At 37.8% G+C, this 21,220-nt stretch overlaps 1 protein-coding gene across 2 annotated transcripts in view; it reads left to right on the top strand.

Moving 5' to 3' along the window:
- LOC134803258 (U4/U6 small nuclear ribonucleoprotein Prp3) overlaps positions 1-20,489 on the top strand; it is a 64,669-nt gene extending 44,180 nt beyond the window's left edge. For both annotated transcript variants that reach the window (XM_063775993.1, XM_063775992.1), the window contains 6 exons: positions 7,017-7,164; positions 8,031-8,184; positions 10,155-10,210; positions 11,659-11,808; positions 18,240-18,372; positions 20,311-20,489. In XM_063775993.1, coding sequence (XP_063632063.1) covers positions 7,017-7,164; positions 8,031-8,184; positions 10,155-10,210; positions 11,659-11,808; positions 18,240-18,372; positions 20,311-20,424 — 755 coding nt within the window. In that variant the 3' untranslated portion in view covers positions 20,425-20,489. The remainder of the gene's footprint in view (positions 1-7,016; positions 7,165-8,030; positions 8,185-10,154; positions 10,211-11,658; positions 11,809-18,239; positions 18,373-20,310) is intronic.
- The last annotated feature ends 731 nt before the right edge of the window (positions 20,490-21,220 follow it).

Genomic DNA, 21,220 nt, shown 5'->3' with positions numbered 1-21,220 from the left:
CTTATGGTAAAGACGGTACTGCTGGTGCGCATAAATATGCGATCTGGGGCTTTACGAATTACCGCCCGTGGTTTTTCTAAAGTTATACGTCTTGCCTTGGCCAGGAAGTGAGATTTTCTCCTCGCGTAGCGTAAGGGTGACGTAAAATATATTATTTATTTTAAGTACAGTACAGTATTTTAAGTTGTATTTTAGCAATAATATGATCTCATTGCTGAGGTAGGTAAGTTTAACACATCTTGCCATTTTTAATTCTCGCTACGCTCAAGATTCTACGTTCGTGCTTTCTATTTCGTTTATTAAAATCGGATCTCGTAGCAAAAACTAACTTTCTTGTATTTTGCTATACTCTGTATCTTAAGGTATTTAAATAAAAGTAAACAACATCTACCCTCAAATGGCTCCTTAAGCCAGTTGAGGGTAGATGAAAACATTACATGATCAAATAATGTAGGTTAAAGTCAGGTCGTTCAGTGACTGATCCAGGCGGTTTTGTATTTGGTTGGTTAACCAATAAATGTTGTAACTACCCGAAAATGTACAAATTGTTTGTTTACTTTTTTTTAAATACCCAAAGATACAGACTATAGGACCATCGGACCAAAGCTAGAAAAGGACAAAAAATCGAGATGATAGGGGTGAGCATAGGTCAGAAGATAAGGTATATCTCAAGTAGAGATGGGCAGAATATGGACTTTGCCGAATACGAATATTCGGCCGAATATTCGGTTTAAATCATACCGAACCGAATATTCGGTTAGGCTAGAACTGCCTAAAACGCTGAAAACAAGTTCATACAGGTCCGCGATTTGAAAACTAAAGTTTGTCAAAGGACTGTCTCATTTCAATCATAGACAGAGATAATCATACTGTCTTGTCTTACACTAGTAATGGCACCCAAAAGAAAAGGATGAGTATAGTTTTCCTGGTTCTTACTGGCTGACAAATTGGTTTGACCAACTATTAACTTACTAGCCGCCCTTAAAAAAGGAGTTTGTTTATTCGGTAAATATTCGGCAGTTCGAACCGAACTATTCGGCCGAATACGAACTTTGAAAAATACGCCGAATATGCCGAATACCGAATAATTACCAAATATTCGGCCCATCTCTAATCTCAAGATAGGTACATGTTCTTGTATATACCTAGGTACATGTACATACATATGTTATTAAAATAGCAAAGATATCGTATCAAATTTCACAGCAGCAGCTCTTAGTTATAGCCGTAATGCGATATGTGGCTTTCCATCACAGAAGGGTCCTTATGTTTCAAGTGCAGTAAGGACGTCTCCATCTGAAATTCCAAAGGAAATTCTGATAGAAACGTCCTTATTGCAGATAAAGCATAAGGACCCTTCTCTGACGGAAAGCCACATTATGTTCGTCGAGAATAATAAAAGTCCAACAAATTTACAAACAAATATAATATTTATTTATAACACTAATATATTTCTTTACTATACACCAATGTATGGGGCCAAATACATTCCACGACTCTTCTCTTTCCGCACATACTCTATATTTATTTTTCACATCACCTAATCAGAAAATGGATTTTTGTTCCCTGCTAGGAGGGATCAAAGTGGCACTTTTCTGTTCAACGACATTTCATTGCCAGTATAAAATATTAATATTAATTTAATAATTAACTATGAACATCGTGCCTGGCAAAAAAGAGTAGAAATTAAAAAGTGGCAACACTGTAGTGTCAACACTAAGATTTTTTATTTTCCTCATAGTTGATGTGAAAAGCAGTATGTGTCACACGGTATCAAAATTATTTCGTCTTGGGCGTTAACACTTGAATCCCTCATTACGCTCAGGATTCAATGTACGCCCTTGACGGAAATATGTCATTTTGATTTCTTGTAACACAAACTACTATTGTATTAAATTAACTATGTTATGTATGTAATTGAAGACTTCATATACTAAGCTTACAAATGTTATAAAATATTGCCATGGTTCTTTGATATTTACATATGTATTTCCACATAATCTTTAATGAAGCGTTTAGCAATTGTATTCCTTTAACTACGGAACCCTAAAAGCATTAGGGTTTAGTTTATTCGTACTTGTGTCTTTTGCAATATACTACTCTAAATCTTCTTCCTTCATACACCTCCTGCCTATTTTCACCGTGCCCACAGGACACTTATTACCGAACCCAAAGATATAACTTTCCAAAATTGTAATAGTTGATGTTTCTGGCGTTACGTCTGTTTTATTATTTTTATTACCATTATTACGATTTTTTGGCTCAATTTTCTGGATATTTGACACAATCTTTTGGTTATTATTGCTGTAATCATTATTGCTATTATAATTTGCGTTATTAGCATTATTATTGTAGCTATTTGGATAGGATACTCGTAGCTGGATATTATCGTTATATTGTGCGTTTTTATTCGGGATATTATAAAAGCCATTATTTTGATTATAATTATTATAATTACCGGTATTTGGATTATTGTTATAGTAGCCATTATTTGGATAATTATTGGTACCATTAGTTGGATTATAATTATTAATGCCAGCATTTAAATTATTGTTGTTATAACCGTTGTTAGTATTAGGATTGACATAACTATTTTTTACATTGTAAAACGGGTCATAATTTGTAGTCGGTTTATTGTAAAAATAGGGATCGCTCCTTTTAACTATTGGGCTGACAGTTTTATCATAACTATAATCAGTTGCATACGGATTAAAATCTTTACCATCATGAGTATAATTTGCTAGAATTTGTGGATTTCCATTAGTGTATGGCATATTTAATTGATCAAAATTATATTTAGCTGATTCCCGTTTCATTCTTTCTATTCTATGATTTTTCAACATGTTTATAATATGCTCTCTATCATGTATATCACCGATAACCGCTCCTCCGTCTCTTTTGACTCTTATTTGGAAATCTGGATCATCGTCTATCTTTATGTTATAATTATTCCTTTTGGCAAATAAGTTTATTATCCCTACAAGCAAATACACTGGTATTGTGTACATTTTGAACTTTGAATATGTCTTTTGAAGGTAATGTTATCAGTATTAGTATTCTTCTTTCCTTGTAGGCACTTCTTTGTTAGATCTCCCACTACTGCTTAAATCAACGCCTAATAATGTACTAAGCAGATGGCTTTCTAGTGTCACTATTTGTTTCTACTGACATTTATTCCGTTTACTTATAGTTTAAATAGTAGTGTGACTACTTGAAAAAAAAACACAAATTAAAATATGTTTAAAAGAAAGTACCTACTTCAATTTGTTCTAAGAATATCTTAAGCTATTTGTAAGTGACATTTGATGAGTAATTTATATTGATGTCCATCGTTATTTGAATTTTGTTATGATTAATATGATTTGCACGCTTCCATGCAGGCAGGATACACAGTTTTATAAATAATATTATGTAACGTCCAATTACTGTATCTAAGTAAATAAATATTTATGATTTCACTTCGTTCTGTAATAATGTTGATTTTATTAGGAATGGCGGCTGCTTTCTACGGTTCCACCTTCAACCGGAGTAATTTATTTCGTTTGAGAAGCTGTTGATGAATTATTACTGTTGTTAATATTGCATGTAACTTGTGTTGAAGCAATTTCTTCGCTACTAATTCTTGAAGGTTGACTGTTCAAGTTACTATACGTGTTGTTTCCTCAATGTTTATTGTTACTTCCCATTTCTTTTAGTCAACAGTCTCTTGTTATATTCAGTTCCTTTTTGGTTTTCCCGCTTTTCTTTCTCATCAATATTTTATTGTCCTTTTCTAATTGCTGTCTCGTTCTATCAACTATTAGACTTGCTGTTTGCTATATCTTCGCCTGCTGTATATTTAAATAGATCCTCTGTCACTATATCGTTATTTCTTTAGCTTAGGAAAGTTTGGTTGCGACGTCGTTTTTATCAATGAAGAATATCGCCTTGTTTTGTTGTTTTGTTTTGTTTTTAAATGTTCGTACTTTATGGTTTTCAATGTCTTTTAATCTAGCTTCAAATTTAAAACTGTAGATATAGTTCAAGTTTGTTTAAACAGCACTTATCACATCAATGATTCTTGACTTTTAACCTTTGATAATACAGCTTCGAGTTTGAAGATCATACACGTCTGTATCTTTAGGTATTTAAATAAAAGTAATCAAAATCCACCCTCAAATGGCTCCTTAAGCCAGTTGAGGGTAGATGAAAACATTACACGGTCAAATAATGTAGGTCAAGTCAAGTCGTTCAGTGACAGATCCAGGCGGTTTTGCATTTGGTTGTTTAACCAGTAAATGTCATAACTACCCGAAAATGTACAAATTATTTGTTTACTTTTATTTAAATACCTAAAGATACAGAGTATAAGTGTGCACTTTTAATATTTTCACTGTTTAGTCCAATATCATTGTTTTAATCATTGGGTTTCACTTCTAAATCTTCACTTTTATGTTTATAATACAGTAAAATCACACTGTATTGTTAAAAACCGTTTTAACTGTGTCTACAATTTCACTTTTTATTTTTTAGTTTGGTTTATTTGTTTCTTACGCCGTTTTACAATGAAACTTAGCCTGTAATAGCTGTAGTTAAAAATGTAGTTTTTGCACTTGTATCTTCTCTATAGTTCCTTTTTTATAGCATTAGAAATAAGGTAAATCTTGATGTGTTCTTTAATTGAAAAACACGTTTTAAAAATAAGTCACGTCAAATATGTAACAATTATGAATCTAATATGATCATTTATATTCTTCTGCTTTCATAAGTAATTGCTACTGATTTTTAAAAAGCGTTTTTCAATTAAAAGACTTGTCAAGATCGCTTACCTTCTTTCTAGTGCTAAAAAAAAACTTTAATTAGTTTTATTTATTCGTACACCATTTCACAATGACAAGTCTCAATATAAAACGTTTTAAATGTAGTTTTCGCACTATTTTCTTGTAAGTAATGTTCGCATGTAATGCAGGTGCGAACCATTTCGCGTGTAATACGTAAATGAATTGTTTGGACTTCAGTTATCAGTGATTCATTGTGAGGCTGAGGCACAATATAATTATTGCGAGTACTAAGACTTTTATAAAAAAAACATTTATTTCAAGCTACAATGCTCATAATTAAAAAAATATAAGTATATCAAAAATAATCATTTAATATTCCTCTTAATTAATACTATACAATAAACATAAAAAAATAAAAAAATGATGATTCTGGAAGTTTTCTGAAAAACGTGTACCTTTTATGTCTTTTGGCAAGAGTACAATTTTTGGGTTTTATGTACTTGGAATCAGCAGTTTTTTTTGTTAATAACAAAAGTGCTCTGACTTTTTCATAAAATAATTGTGAGACGGTCTTGTAATGATCTATACAATGTATGAAATAAAATTAAAAACCTTCATAAAACTGAGAAAATGTACACGCACTTTATTTATAATAATTTTATTAATTAACTCGAATGGTACACGTTTTCTTGACAATGTCCTTATAAAACATAAAAGACATTTATCTGATATTAACGATTTTTTGGTTTCGTTCTAATAAAGTACGTACACAAAGTAAAAGTTGCAATTGTACCTCAGTAAAACCACCTTTTCCCGATCCGCATATGGAGTTTCAAATAGATAGCGACTGCCAAAGTGGCCAAATATATCAGACCACATCCATATTCCTGGGGTAACAAAGTTGTGTATACTGTATACACAACTTTATACATCTGTATACACAACTGTATATATTTATCCTCTTTTGTCGTCACCAATGTCACCATCTATTCGATTCTGAGTGTACCAAGTTATTATACTGTGTGTGATGCGTGTACTACCTCGGTGTTCGGTTTTTATTGGTAATCCAATACTAGGAATATAGTTGTTTACGTATGTTTCCTAGTTTAACGATTTTGTCATGCAATGACAAGAAAATATGTGATTTTTGTACCATTTATCTGTAGTACAGTCAGCAGTAGAAGTTGCTAAGCGGGCCAGTTGTTCAAAATGATCTTGACGCGACTTTATTGTTAAGACAATAAGAGCGCGTCAAGGTAATTTTGAACACCTCGCCCGCTTAGCAACTTCTGCTGCTGATTGTACTGTAGATGTAAGACAGTACAAAGTACATAAAAATCAGTACATTTGAGGTCTACAGTGCTCTACAGGGTCACCTGCAATAATATGTTACTCTTCGAAGGCCGCAAAAATATATGACACGTTCTTATGGCTTTACAAATAAGACCGTGTCAGATATTTGTGCGGCCTTCGTCGTGTAACATATTATTCCAGGTAACTGTACCGGAAGTCGCCACAACAAACGCCTTATTTTCCTGGATTTCAATTATTTTTAATGAGGTATCTAATTAGAAGACTAGCATATGTAAATTAATTGACATACGCAATTAAATATTAAATATCTAGGAGACCGAGCTTTGCTCGGGAAAACAAATAAAACCGGGCAAGTGCGAGTCGGACTAAAAACGGCAAAAAAAAACGGTCACCCATCCAAGTACTGACCCCGCCTGACGTTGCTTAACTTCGGTCTAAAATCACGTTTGTTGTATGGGAGCCCAACTTAAATCTTTATTTTATTCTGTTTTTAGTATTTGTTCTTATAGCGGCAACAGAAATACAACATCTGTGAAAATTTCAACTGTCTAGCTATCACGGTTCGTGAGATACAGCCTGGTCACAGACGGACGGACGGACGGACGGACGGACAGCGAAGTCTTAGTAATAGGGTCCCGTTTTACCCTTTGGGTACGGAACCCTAAAAAACTAAAAAAATGCGCGTTTTCCCAGAGATAAGCCCTAGCTAGATCGATTTTTCGCCCCCGAAAACCCCCAGTAAAAACAAGTCAAAAGTTTTTAAGCTTGTAGAGTCAGCAATCAGCAATACAACATACGTGTAAGTAACTTTCTTCACTGTAGTTGCAAACACCCATAGGCTGCGGTGGCTGCTTATCATCAGCCGGTCCCCACGCCACCGTACCACCTTATTTGCTACAAAATATGATAAAATATATGAATTTATAATTTTTTTGTCCACAGCGGAGCCTCTCAAGCCGACATACATGCCCGTGTTCCTCACCAAGAAGGAGAGGAAGAAGTTGCGCCGACAGTCACGCAGGGAGGCCTGGAAGGAGGAGCAGGAACGGGTCCGGCTCGGCCTCGAGGCCCCGCCCGAGCCCAAGCTCAGGTCTGTACCTATTAGAACTAGAGATGCGCAAAACCACAGTATAATAAAGAGTACTAACGTACAGTATGGACACTCCCTGCCTCCCGTTGAAAGTACCTGTTACCTCAGGAGTTACCTCACAGTTACCGGCTGGCAAGGACGCGACGACGCGGTGCGCAGAGCGGAGGCCACGTAAAATATTCAAATATTAAACAAATATTTACAAAACCTATCAGATCACACTGAAAACAACACAATATCTATATGAACAAAAAAACATGTTTTTAACTTACGTAATATTTTGGTGGCCTGAATTTCCTTACAAAAATTTTGTTTCTTCGTTTATACTGATTCAAAATAGGAAACTATTGTATAAATCGAGCTTAGATACCCACCTTACAGCATAATACGATTGTTATTTCTTCCTAATTCGCGCAATGAGTTTTCAGTCATTGAGGTTATCGAACTTGACAAAATGGCGGCAACCCTAGCACGTCTTATCTCACTCACACAAGCATGGTACGCGTTCACCTACACGAGCTTAGACTGTGTGCGTAGGAACGCGTTTGTTTCATACATTTGATCGCCAGTGTCCGAGGTGTGGCAAAACCCTTCGCTGAGCGATAACTCAGAAACAAATATTTGTGATGAACACACAAATAAAGGCCCTTACCAGGATTCGAACCCGGGACCTGCTTCGTAGGCAGGGTCATTACCGACTAGGCTAGGAGGCCGTTAAATGAATAATTATTTACGTTTGCTGAGTTACATTTTTGTAAGTTAGGTTAGTATTCGAACTGCAATTACCTGCTTAGAACTCTTACGAAATAAATAGAAAACCAACCAGGATATTGAAAGTTTATTATTAAATGAATAATTATTTTCAGGATATCCAACCTCATGCGAGCTCTGGGCACCGAGGCGGTGCAGGACCCCACGGCGATAGAGGCGAAAGTCCGCGAGCAAATCGCGAAGCGACAGAAAACACATCTCGACGCGAACAAGGCGCGCGCGCTCACCAAGGACCAGAAGAGGGAGAAGGTAACTAAATGTCTCTTTACACATCGCTTTCTCGTTCTAACCTATACAGTATGTATCAGAACGAAAGGCAAAGAGACCCATTAATTACTGCTCAGTATGACCAAAAAGAATAGATAGTATAGAGGGGTCCTGTCATTGTAAATTTTGTAGTCACTGTAAATTTACTGCCATCTATCGACACACGACTAAAACTCAAAATGGAAACGTATAAAGTTATCAAAAAATGTATGTATATGGATAAATGATTTTATTATTTTTATATCATTTTGATCCATGTTCATTCACTGATATCTATGTGTTAAAATTGTTAAATATGAAACAGTGTCGTCACGCCATCTAGCCGAGGATAGGCTAAAGGTGTGTGCGGCATCTATTCGAGAATGACTTTTACTTGAATCCCGAGGCACATTTTTTCCTTAGACTTTATTCGTCTTATACGAAGTTACATATGTCTTTGGTATGACCTAAACATTAATGGGTCTCTTTCTTGGCCTTTCGTTCTGATACATACTGTATATTGTGACCTTATTATACTCTGTATCTTTAGGTATTTAAATAAAAGTAAACAAAATCTACCCTCAAATGGCTCCTTAACCTAGTTGAGGGTAGATGAAAACATTACATGATCAAATAATGTAGGTTTAAGTCAGGCCGTTCAGTGACAGATCCAGGCTGTTTTGTATTTGGTTGGTTAATCAATAAATGGTATAACTACCCGAAAATGTACAAATCGTTTGTTTACTTTTATTTAAGTACCTGAAGATACAGAGTAGAGATGTCCGACTAAACATCTTGCACAAGATCGTGTAATTACGGGAAACAAGCGTTAGCGCCATTTAAAATGCAGGCAGGAGACATCCATCGGCGAGCGCCGTAACTATCACTGAGGCTGTAACGCAGGACAGTACTACTAGCGCCATCTGTGAACGAGTATTTTATTGTCTGTAGATCTGTAATTTTATATAAAGAATATTTACTTAGTTACTGATCTTTCTTGTGAATTATTCTATAATTTTATAAAGTTAGGTATGATAGTAGTTTCTACCTCAGAGTGAAGTACAGTTTTTATTTCGATCATAGATGTCGCTAGCTGCATACGTATGTTCTGCGCGGAGCAAGCCGTGTAAAAAAAACCGGCCAAGTGCGAGTCGGACTCGCGCACGAAGGGTTTCGTACCATCACGCTAAAAACTGGCAAAAAACACGTTTGTTGTATTAATCCGTATACTCACTGCACTTACTTAGCCTAATAATACAAGTTCGAAAAAAATGTACATTTTGAAAGGCTTTATCTCGGAAAATATTAGATGTACAGAGACAATTCTAGTGTCGTATTGTAGCAAATTTAGTCTACTTTAAAAACGCCCTAGGAAGTTACTATCAAAAACTAGTACTTCAGGGTTATAATCGCCCAAATCTAAAAAAAATTGAGGTTCATTCGATTTTTGACAAAGTTGCGTTCGGCGCTCGAGGTCACAAACTTGGATTATTCATTGGGCCAACATCATAAACAAGTCTGCAATCAATCAGAACTACCGGATTTGACGCAAACGCAAAATGTATAATTTTACTGTATTATATGGGAGCCCCATTTAAATCTTTATTTTATTCTGTTTTTAGTATTTGTTGTTATAGCGGCAACAGAAATACGTCATCTGTGAAAATTTCAACTGCCTTGCTATCACGGTTCATAAGATACAGCCTGGTGACAGACAGACAGACGGACAGCGGAGTCTTAGTAATAGCGTGCCGTTTTTACCCTTTAGGTACGGAACCCGAATTAGTAATAATTAAAATTATATAGTTGGTCAAACCATTTTGTAAGTCAGTAAGAACCAGGAAAACTATACTCATCCTTTTCTTTTGGGTGCTAGTACTAGTGAAGACAAAGATAGTATGATTCTCTCTGTCTATGATTGAAATGAGACAGTCCTTTGACAAACTATAAAAAACATTCCTTTTTATTTTCAGATTGATCGAAAAATAAGAGAAGACACAAGTATGGGCGTCAACGTCGCCGTGTACAGGTAAGATACGTACAGAGAGAATAGAGTGTATAGAGGCGGATTTTTTTTTTCTTAGCTTATTAATGTGTCTCACTGCTGGGCAAAGGCCTCCCCTCTTTCCCGCCACTTGTCTCTGTCTAATGCACACTCCCGCCACTCCCCACAGAATGTATCGAGGTTGTCCTGCCATCTCCGTTTGGGTCTTCCTCTGCCCCGAGATCCATCCTGTGGGATCCAGTCCGTGGATACTTTGGCCCAGCGTTCTGGGTGCATTCGGCAGATGTGCCCTGCCCAGTCCCATTTCAGCTTTGCGGCCTTCATGCCCACACCCACAATGCCAGTTTGTCAAAGTAAATTATGTAGCTACAGTACATTTACTGCCATCTTTCGACAGAAGATTGAAACTGTTAGAACGCCATTTGACTTTGATCATTATTCTTTCACTGATAAGTGTTAACTTGTTGAATATTAACGCCATCTACTCAACTGTAGGCAAAAGGTATGGTGCAATATTTTCTAGCTATGGCGCCATAACCTTCAGCCTACTCTCGAGTAGTTATAATATGAATATAAAAGTAAAATATAAAAACACTTACAAAACAGTTTAGTTTATTATTGTTATGTGTGATGTGTGTTCACCATATTGTCTACGTCACCTATTTACCTGAAATAAGGAATTACTTATTGTATTCGTAATAAACTTAAATTGAAAACAGAAGTATAATAAGTACGACCAACATAAAATAGAATATACGATGAAATAGGCGGCCAGCTCACCATAATGCTGACCCGAAAGTCAGCGTTGATTTCGGTGAGACCATTTGTGTCAGCTGCTTTTGCTGACTGACCAAGTCAATTTTTTTTTCCCTAGCCTACTTTGGTGTCCCACTGCTGGGCAAAGGCCTCCCTTAGTTTTCTCCACTCGACCCTGTCATCGGCATTTTCCCACCATTTGGGGTAGAATGTGTCCAATATTATCGTCTAATAGGCTAAATGACAAATTTTCATTTATGGTATCAATCAGTTAGGTTTTTTTTTAGCATCAACAGTCTATTTAAAGCAATACAAAAGTCAGAAATGATAGTCAAAGTCTGACAGTCGTACTTCACTCGCGTAACGCCCCTAACAAAACGATAAGTGAACGTGACGCCAAGGTCACTGAGAGTCCATCTTGAAGTATGAACAAAATAAGAAAAATCGCGTTTTAGTCGGTGAAATATTGCGTTTATGTATATAGTTGCCATACAATCTCTTTTTGGATAAATTGTGAGGAATCGAATGGTATCCTTACTTATTTAGTTTTTGGAAGTTAAAAAAAACTTAAATTTAAAAACTTTCAGGTGCTGTATTATTGTATCATTTCCATATATTATTTTAATATCCACATTATTGTGATAAATTGCTCATTTGCTACCTATTTTACTAGATTTTGTTATAAAATTCAACATGTGTCATCATCCCTATTACAGAGTGCGTGACCTTTTCGAATGCGCCTCAGCCAAATTCAAGGTGGAAGTGAACGCGCAACAACTCCACATGACCGGCTGTGTGGTGCTGCACCGAGGCTGCTGTGTCGTGGTGGTGGAAGGGGGCCCTAAACAACACGCCAAGTACAAGCGGTGAGTAAAGTGAAGTTTAAAGTGTAAGTGATCAACCGCTACACATGACTGTGTGGTGCTGCACCGAGGCTGCTGTGTCGTGGTGGTGGAAGGGGGCCCTAAACAACACGCCAAGTACAAGCGGTGAGTAAAGTGATTCAAAGATTCAAAGATTCAAAGATTTATTTGTTCAACATAGGTAGGTTACAAGATGTTAAATAAATGTTTCAGTATCACTATGTCGTGCCTATTGACATACAAATTCAATAAAAATACACACTCTAATCGTAATATCACAGATAAACAATAATAGTCAAAACAGGGTTATCACATGCAGTAAATCTTAATAGGTAATTAGAAGAAAATAAAATCTTAATATTATGTGATAATAGTGGTCAGGATCAATAATTACAAGTCAGTCAAAAATTCTGTTATAGAGTAGTATGCTTTCTCGGTAAGGAAAGCTTTTAGGTTTCTTTTAAAAACATTATCCTTGTCCTTACATGCTGTTATATTCTCCGGTAACTTATTATATATTTTGTGAGCCATTCCAAGTATGCTTTTTTGTAAAAATGCCGTTTTACTTGGTACTTTTTGCAAAGACTTTAGTTTGTTTTGCAGGCGAACACTTTTAAACTTACTAAATAGGTTGTGGTTTGTATTTACAAAATTGGTCATTTCGTATATATACAAACATGGCAATGTAAGTATTTTAAGCCTTTTAAATAATGGTTTACATGGCTCACTTTCTTGGACCCCGCAAATCGTTCGTATGCATTTCTTCTGAGCCTTAAATACACATTCTTTATTGCTGGAGTTTCCCCAAAAAAGGATACCATATCTTAAATTAGATGTGACATAAGCATGATAGGCGGTTAAAAGTGTCGATTCGTTTGCGATTTTTTTCAAATTGTATAAGGCGTATGAATATTTACTTAATTTATTACATATATTGTCAGTTTGTGTTTTCCAAGTCAACTTATTATCTATACTTAATCCTAGAAATTTTGTTACGTCCGTTTCATTCACTTTATGTCCCCTATAAACTATGTTTAAACTAGTGGATTTGGTTCTTTGCTTAAATGTCATAATATTGGTCTTGTCCAGGTTTATTCTAAGATTATTGTTATCAAGCCATTCTATAATAGTTTCTAAGGTATTATTAATGTCAGTTTCATACGATTCTACATTATGTCCAGAAAAAATAATGGTGCTATCATCTGCAAAGAGAACCATCGGGTGTACCGTGGCTTTAGGCATATCATTAATGTAAATTAAAAACAATAGTGGGCCCAACACACTTCCCTGGGGTACCCCATAACAAATGTTCCTAAAGTTAGATGAGTAGGTTTCCTCTTTTTTCGTACTGGGAGATATTCTTTTAATTTGTGTAATTTGTTTCCTGTCCCTCAAGTAGGAACGGATTAGACTGAAAACATTACCGCGAATTCCATAAGCATGTAGTTTGTCTAAGAGAATATTATGGTCAACAAAGTCAAACGCTTTTGACATGTCCATATATAAAGCGCATGTAGGGATTTTTTTGTCCATGTTATTGATTACCTTTTGTACTAAATCAAAAATTGCCAAATTTATCGATTTTTCCTTTCGAAACCCTTTTTGTTCGTTTGCAAATAAGTTTTTTTTTTCAAAGTAATTATAAAGACTGTTGTATATAACTTTCTCTATGATTTTGGCAAAGACAGAGATTAACGCAATAGGCCTGTAGTTCTTCATGTCATATTTATCCTCCTTTTTATAAAGAGGTTTCACAATGGATACCTTTAGTTTGCTAGGAAACTCACCATGCTCAATACATAAATTTACTATATGGCTGAGTATAGGAGAGATAATGTCAGATGTTTGTTTTATTATTTTCGTATGTATACCATCGTATCCAGTGCTATTAGTATTTTTTAAAGAATTTATTATTAGCTTTATGTCATCAGGATTAGTCGGTTTCATAAATAGGGTGTTAGCATAGTATGTCATTGTTTTCTTATAGTTATTTTTGTTGCTAGTGCTATTATGAGGAATAACAGGACGAACTTGGTCCACGAAATAGTTATTAAATTCCTCTGCAATATCTTTAGGATGTGTAACTGTCTTTCCATTGGATACAATTTGCTTAATGTTTTCAGTAGGGTACCTAGCCTTAGATGGGTTAATAATTTTCCAGGTGGCTTTTGTTTTATTCTTTGATCGTTCAATATAGCTGTCATTTTTGGATCTTTGAACACTGCTTATAATTCTTTTAAGATGTCTGGAATAACATGTTAATTTTTCTTTTAGGTCAGGGTTTCGTGTCAGTCTATATTTCCACAACAATTCTCTTTTCCGTTTACAGCAATTTTTAATACCATTTGTTATCCATTTAGGTTTAGTCGTAGTGTTAATTCTATTTCTTTTCTTAGGAAAACATAATTTATAGAGTAGGTCAAATATCTCAAAGAAACTATCAAAAGCTGCATTTGGATTGGCTGCTGAAAATACATCACTAAAACTAATATTACGTAGACAGTCTATGAATTTGACAATGTTTTGTTCTGATAAATCAATTTGTTCTACAAACCAATATGGAATGGAGCATGTTTTCTTTACTGGACATTTTAACAATTGTGCGGTATGATCCGATAGAGCTAATTCTAAAACCTCAGCTTTACTGCCTCTAACATTGTGGATTATATTGTCTATGCAAGTGCGACTGGATAATCTAGTAGGCTGTAATATTCCTAGCTTAAGGTTGTAACTGCTTATGAGGTTTTTGAAATCTATCGAGTGTACAGTAGATTTGAGTAGATCTATGTTGAAGTCACCACAGATGACAATCTTTTTTCCAGTGTGGCAGAACTTATTTAAGATTTCATTTAGTTTGCATAAAAACAATGATATTGTAGCTAAATTATTTTTTGGTACTCTATATACACAGACAATAATGATTTTATGTTCTATTAACTCAATTCCAGTACACTCTATGATATTGGGAATCGAGACATTTGTGATTTCGGATATAATATTGAAACTGTGAATGTTTCGTATTAAAATACAAGAGCCTCCGTTTCTGTTGTCTCTTGCAAAGTACGCTGCTAATTTATAATTTGGAATAGACAGGTGAACTTCATCGCCAGCTTTCATGTTATGTTCAGTTATACAGATTACGTCAATTTGTTTTTCAGAATCGTTTAGTTCTTGTAGATTAACACACAATAAATCGGTTTTATTAATTAATCCATTGATGTTCTGGTGAAGTACATAAATATTTTTATAAGTGAGAATATCATTATTATTGTTTTCTAATAAGTTATTACAATCTTGCTTATCATTATTCATAAAAAAATGCTACTGTTATAATATTTTTCATTCACAGTTTTCAGTATTTTGTTTACATGTTGTGCTAATTTGGATTTTCCTTTATAATTTAATTGGTTACCATCATTTTGGTAATCTGTCTTTCCTAAATAAATACTATTAGATTGTAGCCATACATGCGGCATGTTGTCAAATTTGTTATGAACTGCTGAATTTAATTTATGTACAAAATTATTATAATGTTCAGAATAATCATTAATGGAATACGGTATGTCACAAATAATTATATTGGTATGAGTAGCAGATTTAACAGTTGTTTCTAGAAGTCTTATGATCTTGCTAATAGGTGTAATGTTATAGTCACTGCCTCCGCACATTATAACCAAACAGTCACTTTTCTTAAAATCAGCTATCTTTTGGTGAACGTTTTGTAGGACCCGTTCCGTTGTTCCGTGGTGTATAATGTCAGCTGAGAAATCATAATCATTCCTTCTTATTTTGGAGAGGGGACGCAGTATGTCAGATCCGTGGTAATCGGACAAGAGCAATAGCTTCGGCTTGTGTTTGTATGGCTTCTTAAATGTATTTATTAATTCGGAGTCTTCTACTTCGTCTTGCAGGTTATTTTGGTCAGGTGACAGATGATTTTTTGTCAGATCAGGGTGACATTTTTCAAAACTTGAATTATAGCTGACCTTTTCTAATTGTTTGATGGTCTTTTGTAGTGTTCTTGTTGATTGCTGTATGCGAGAAAACGTTACGCTTTTGTTTATTAATGCATCTGAGTGTTGTTTAATTTCTTTATTCGTAGTTAACGCCTTACTTAATTTAATCTGCAATGTACTAATTTTTTTATTGAGAGTTGTGATTTTATTTTCTAGGTCCTTTATTTTATTATCAGTTTCAATATTAATGGTGCTAATTAAGGGTAATGTTGGACTTTGTAATATATGTTTCGTAGGAGAGAATTTGCCTTGAGGGTGTTCTTTAAGTAGTGTGTTATATACGCATATTTTTTCCTTGTAATCTTCTAGTTGTTTATTCAAGTCTTGATTTTCAATATTTAGATTAGTAATTTCATCATGTGCGCTTGACAGTTCTACAGTAAGTTCTTCAATTTGTGCTTTCAGGGCGACTATTTGCGATGACTCCATGTTAGATATGCTCGGGAGACTTCGAGGACTTTCGTACGTACTTACATCTCTAAGCGTGGAACTTAATATATTATCATCAATGTCAGCATGCGATACGTCATAGGAATTAGATTTTGATGGTATAACCCGTTTTCTCTGAGTTATGTTGTCTGGTGATTTATTTACAGTGTTTTCAGTAGGTGAAACAGTTGGTGGTGGGGTTGCCTTTTTTTGGGTATTTTCGTGGCAGTTACGGCACTTCCAGGCTAACTTATTGTTACTCGTCATTAATCTAAATCTCGCTGGAGTAACATTTCCTGTGCATTCAAGGTCGAAGATTTTTAAGCAGCCTGAGCATTTTAAGTATTCCTTATTTTTTAGTATTTTCTTACATCTAGAGCATGCATTAGATTTATTTGTATGTGTTGGAGTCATTATTATGTAATATCAAGCAATATTCTAATTTAAATCAAAGTTAGATGTCAATCTGTATTGTTATTGTCATAGTCTTCTTAGCGCGTCAATAGGTGGCGCTCGATTCCGGAGTATGTTTGAGCTATCTTCAAAAACGCCCAGCTGTCTATTCTGGTGTAGCAACACTCAGGTAATTTCTTCAGGTTGGCACAATATGCACAAGTGTCAACTGTCAGTCATGCAGTCAATTAATGTTTGAGTGACTGCCTGAGTGTACCGTTATTTCTTGAGAATAGGCAGTTATTCCTTTGTTTTGAATTTAAAATATCTAATATATCAATATGTAACGGCTAATTAGCTTCTCACCTTTGTGTTTTTTGTTTAGTGCGTGCTTGAAATTGAATATCGGAATATGATAACCTAATGTAAGTTGATTGGTTATGTTTTCCTTTGCACTTTCACTGATTCTACATTGTGTTTACTATTATTTTAAGATAAAAATTCACGGACAATCTCTCTGTATATGTTTACTTGGCTATATATATATATATATGTGATGTTTAAAGTGTAAGTGATCAACCGCTACACATGACTGTGTGGTGCTGCACCGAGGCTGCTGTGTCGTGGTGGTGGAAGGGGGCCCTAAACAACACGCCAAGTACAAGCGGTGAGTAAAGTGAAGTTTAAAGTGTAAGTGATCAACTGCTACACATGACTGTGTGGTGCTGCACAGAGGCTGCTGCGTCGTGGTGGTGGAAGGGGGCCCTAAACAACACGCCAAGTACAAGCGGTGAGTGAAGTGAAGTTTAAAGTGTAAGTGATCGACAGCTACACATGGCTGTGTGGTGCTGCACAGAGGCTGCTGCGGCGTTGGGGTGGAAGGGGGCCCTAAACAACACGCCAAGTACAAGCCGTGAGTAAAGTGATGTTCAAAGTGAAAGTGAACACCAGCTACACATGACTGTGTGGTGCTGCACAGAGGCTGCTGCGTTGTGGTGGTGGAAGGGGGCCCTCAACAACACGCCAAGTACAAGCGGTGAGTGAAGTTCAAAGTGAAAGTGAACACCAGCTACACATGACTGTGTGGTGCTGCACCGAGGCTGCTGCGTCGTGGTGGTGGAAGGGGGCCCTAAACAACACGCCAAGTACAAGCGGTGAGTAAAGTGAAGTTTAAAGTGAAAGTGAATAACAGCTACACATGACTGTGTGGTGCTGCACCGAGGCTGCTGCGTCGTGGTGGTGGAAGGGGGCCCTAAACAACACGCCAAGTACAAGCGGTGAGTAAAGTGAAGTTTAAAGTGAAAGTGAATAACAGCTACACATGACTGTGGTTACGGAAAGACTGACGTCCCAGCAAATGTCAACGGAGATACTAATAAAACAACACTATACCCGAAATTAGTTTATTAAAATGTTCAGGGTAGACAAAGAAATTGCAGCTCCCCGTTAAATTCAATGCAGCAAATGCAATGCAATGCAAAAAATTACAGTTCAATGTTTATTGTCCACGGCACGACACGCAACACTCACAGTATCCCCGTAGACCCGTTTGTGTAATTAAATATGAAGAAGAACATGATATTTTTCTGTTTCAAGATTAATGCTGAACCGTATAAAGTGGGAAGAGGACCTGGTGAAGGACGCCGAGGGCGCCGAGGTGCCCAACACGTGCACCCTGGTGTGGGAGGGCAGCACCAAGCAGCGCGCCTTCGGGGACATCAAGTTCAAGGTAATACCGGCCAAGGGCGAGCCGGACTCGCGCACGAGGGGCTCCGTACCTGCACCCTGATGTGGGAGGGCAGCACCAAGCAGCGCGCCTTCGGAGACATCAAGTTCAAGGTAATACCGGCCAAGGGCGAGCCGGACTCGCGCACGAGGGGCTCCGTACCTGCACCCTGGTGTGGGAGGGCAGCACCAAGCAGCGCGCCTTCGGAGACATCAAGTTCAAGGTAATACCGGCCAAGGGCGAGCCGGACTCGCGCACGAGGGGCTCCGTAACTGCACCCTGGTGTGGGAGGGCAGCACCAAGCAGCGCGCCTTCGGGGACATCAAGTTCAAGGTAATACCGGCCAAGGGCGAGCCGGACTCGCGCACGGAGGGCTCCGTACCTGCACCCTGGTGTGGGAGGGCAGCACCAAGCAGCGCGCCTTCGGGGACATCAAGTTCAAGGTAATACCGGCCAAGTGCGAGTCGGACTCGCGCACGGAGGGCTCCGTACCTGCACCCTGGTGTGGGAGGGCAGCACCAAGCAGCGCGCCTTCGGGGACATCAAGTTCAAGGTAATACCGGCCAAGTGCGAGTCGGACTCGCGCACGAGGGGCTCCGTACCTGCACCCTGGTGTGGGAGGGCAGCACCAAGCAGCGCGCCTTCGGAGACATCAAGTTCAAGGTAATACCGGCCAAGGGCGAGCCGGACTCGCGCACGAGGGGCTCCGTACCTGCACCCTGGTGTGGGAGGGCAGCACCAAGCAGCGCGCCTTTGGGGACATCAAGTTCAAGGTAATACCGGCCAAGTGCGAGTCGGACTCGCGCACGAGGGGCTCCGTACCTGCACCCTGGTGTGGGAGGGCAGCACCAAGCAGCGCGCCTTGGGGCTGTCCATAAATTACGTCATCGTTTTTTGACGATTCCCCCCCCCCCCCCCTAAAATCATCCAAAAATCATGCTTCGAATGACCCCGTTTCCTCCTACGTCATGCTACCATCATCCGATGTCCAGACACCCCCCCCCCCCCCCCTAATTTGAAATGACGTAATTTATGAATAGCCATCTTCGGGGACATCAAGTTCAAGGTAACACCGGCCAAGGGCGAGCCGGACTCGCGCACGAGGGGCTCCGTACCTGCACCCTGGTGTGGGAGGGCAGCACCAAGCAGCGCGCCTTCGGAGACATCAAGTTCAAGGTAATACCGGCCAAGGGCGAGCCGGACTCGCGCACGAGGGGCTCCGTACCTGCACCCTGGTGTGGGAGGGCAGCACCAAGCAGCGCGCCTTCGGAGACATCAAGTTCAAGGTAATACCGGCCAAGGGCGAGTCGGACTCGCGCACGAGGGGCTCCGTACCATTACGCGGAAAACGGCAAAAAAATAATTTTAGTATAAGGTTTCAATAACTGGCCAGCTTTCAATAACTGGCCACCTTACACTAAAATGAATTCAATTTATAGGTGAGTATAATTCATTTTTAGTTTAGGGCGGCCAGTTATTGGCGAATTACCCTAAATGTTCTGTTTTTAGTATTTGTTGTTGTAGCGGCTTCAGAAATACATCATCTGTGAAAATTTCAACTGTCGAGCTATCACGGTTCATGAGATACACCCTGGTGACAGACAGACAGACGGACAGCGGAGTCTTAGTAATGTAAAATAGTAGGGTCCCGTTTTTACCCTTCCCTTTTACTCCGAACCCCAAAATATTAAAAAGTACATAATACCTACTTGACAATAGACGTAGCACCGACCAGAAAATCTTATGTTGTTGAGATTAGAGTTTCCGGTCGGTGCTACATCTATTGTCACTTGACAGTACTACTACTGGTACTTAGCAGTGCTGATAATTCCGCTACTCGATGCTAGATGTCGACTACGAGTATGAAAATATTAGTCTTTTTGGTACCAAAACTGATGTATGGAGTGAGCACTCTATGAATTTTTTCTATGGTACTTTCAGGTGTTACCAACTGAGAAGCAAGCTAGGGAGCTGTTCCAAAAACACGGCGTCGAACACTACTGGGACCTCGCCTACAGCGGCGCCGTGCTCGGTACGGCTGAGGAGGAGCCCTAGGACTCCAACGGATCCTTGCACGACCCGACATTACATATTTAGAACTAACCTACCGCTTGTAAAAATAAGTTATCAAGGATTATTCCCATTAGTTACCACCAAGTTCTTACCAGTGGAAACTACTGGGATTTTTTTTCCCACCTTTTACCACTGGTAACTACTGGGGAGAAAAATCCCAGTAGTTACCACCACCATGGTAAGTACTGGGAATAAAATTTCCCAGTAGTTACCACTGGTAAGAACTTGGTGGTAACTAATGGGAATAACCCGTTATCAAGTATTACTCGTCAGACTTTGGAGCCCTAACGCGGCTCGATACACCTTCAGGGCCATTTGACGGCCACAAGTCCAAAAGCACCCAAGGCCCAGAAAGAGTCCTACGGGTCCTCTACCTGCTCTTAGAGCCCTAACTGCTCGACATCAGACTTTTAGGACTAATTGTAATAAAAAAACATTGGGGTTGATAGCTCTAAGCCTATTTGAAACCCTGGAGCACTCAACATTAACCTTAAAACATTTGTGACGTCCTACGGATAAAGGTACCTTATGGCGGTTGGCGCTTACGCTATTATAGGGATAATGACACATGTTGAATTTTATAACAAAATCTAGTAAAATAAAATAGATAGCAAATGAGCAATTTATCACAATCTTGTGGATATTAAAAAAATATATGGAAATAATACAAAAATACAGCACCTGAAAGTTTAAAAATTTAAGTCTTTTTTTAACTTCCAAAAACGAAATAAGTAAGGATACCATTGGATTCCTCACATTTTATCCAAAAAAAGATTGT

This window comes from Cydia splendana, chromosome 26 (assembly GCF_910591565.1).
Source record: "Cydia splendana chromosome 26, ilCydSple1.2, whole genome shotgun sequence".
In the NCBI taxonomy this organism is placed as follows: domain Eukaryota; kingdom Metazoa; phylum Arthropoda; class Insecta; order Lepidoptera; family Tortricidae; genus Cydia; species Cydia splendana.
The sequence above is the reverse complement of the archived record's forward strand: the minus strand, read 5'-3'. Positions and strand labels throughout refer to the sequence as shown.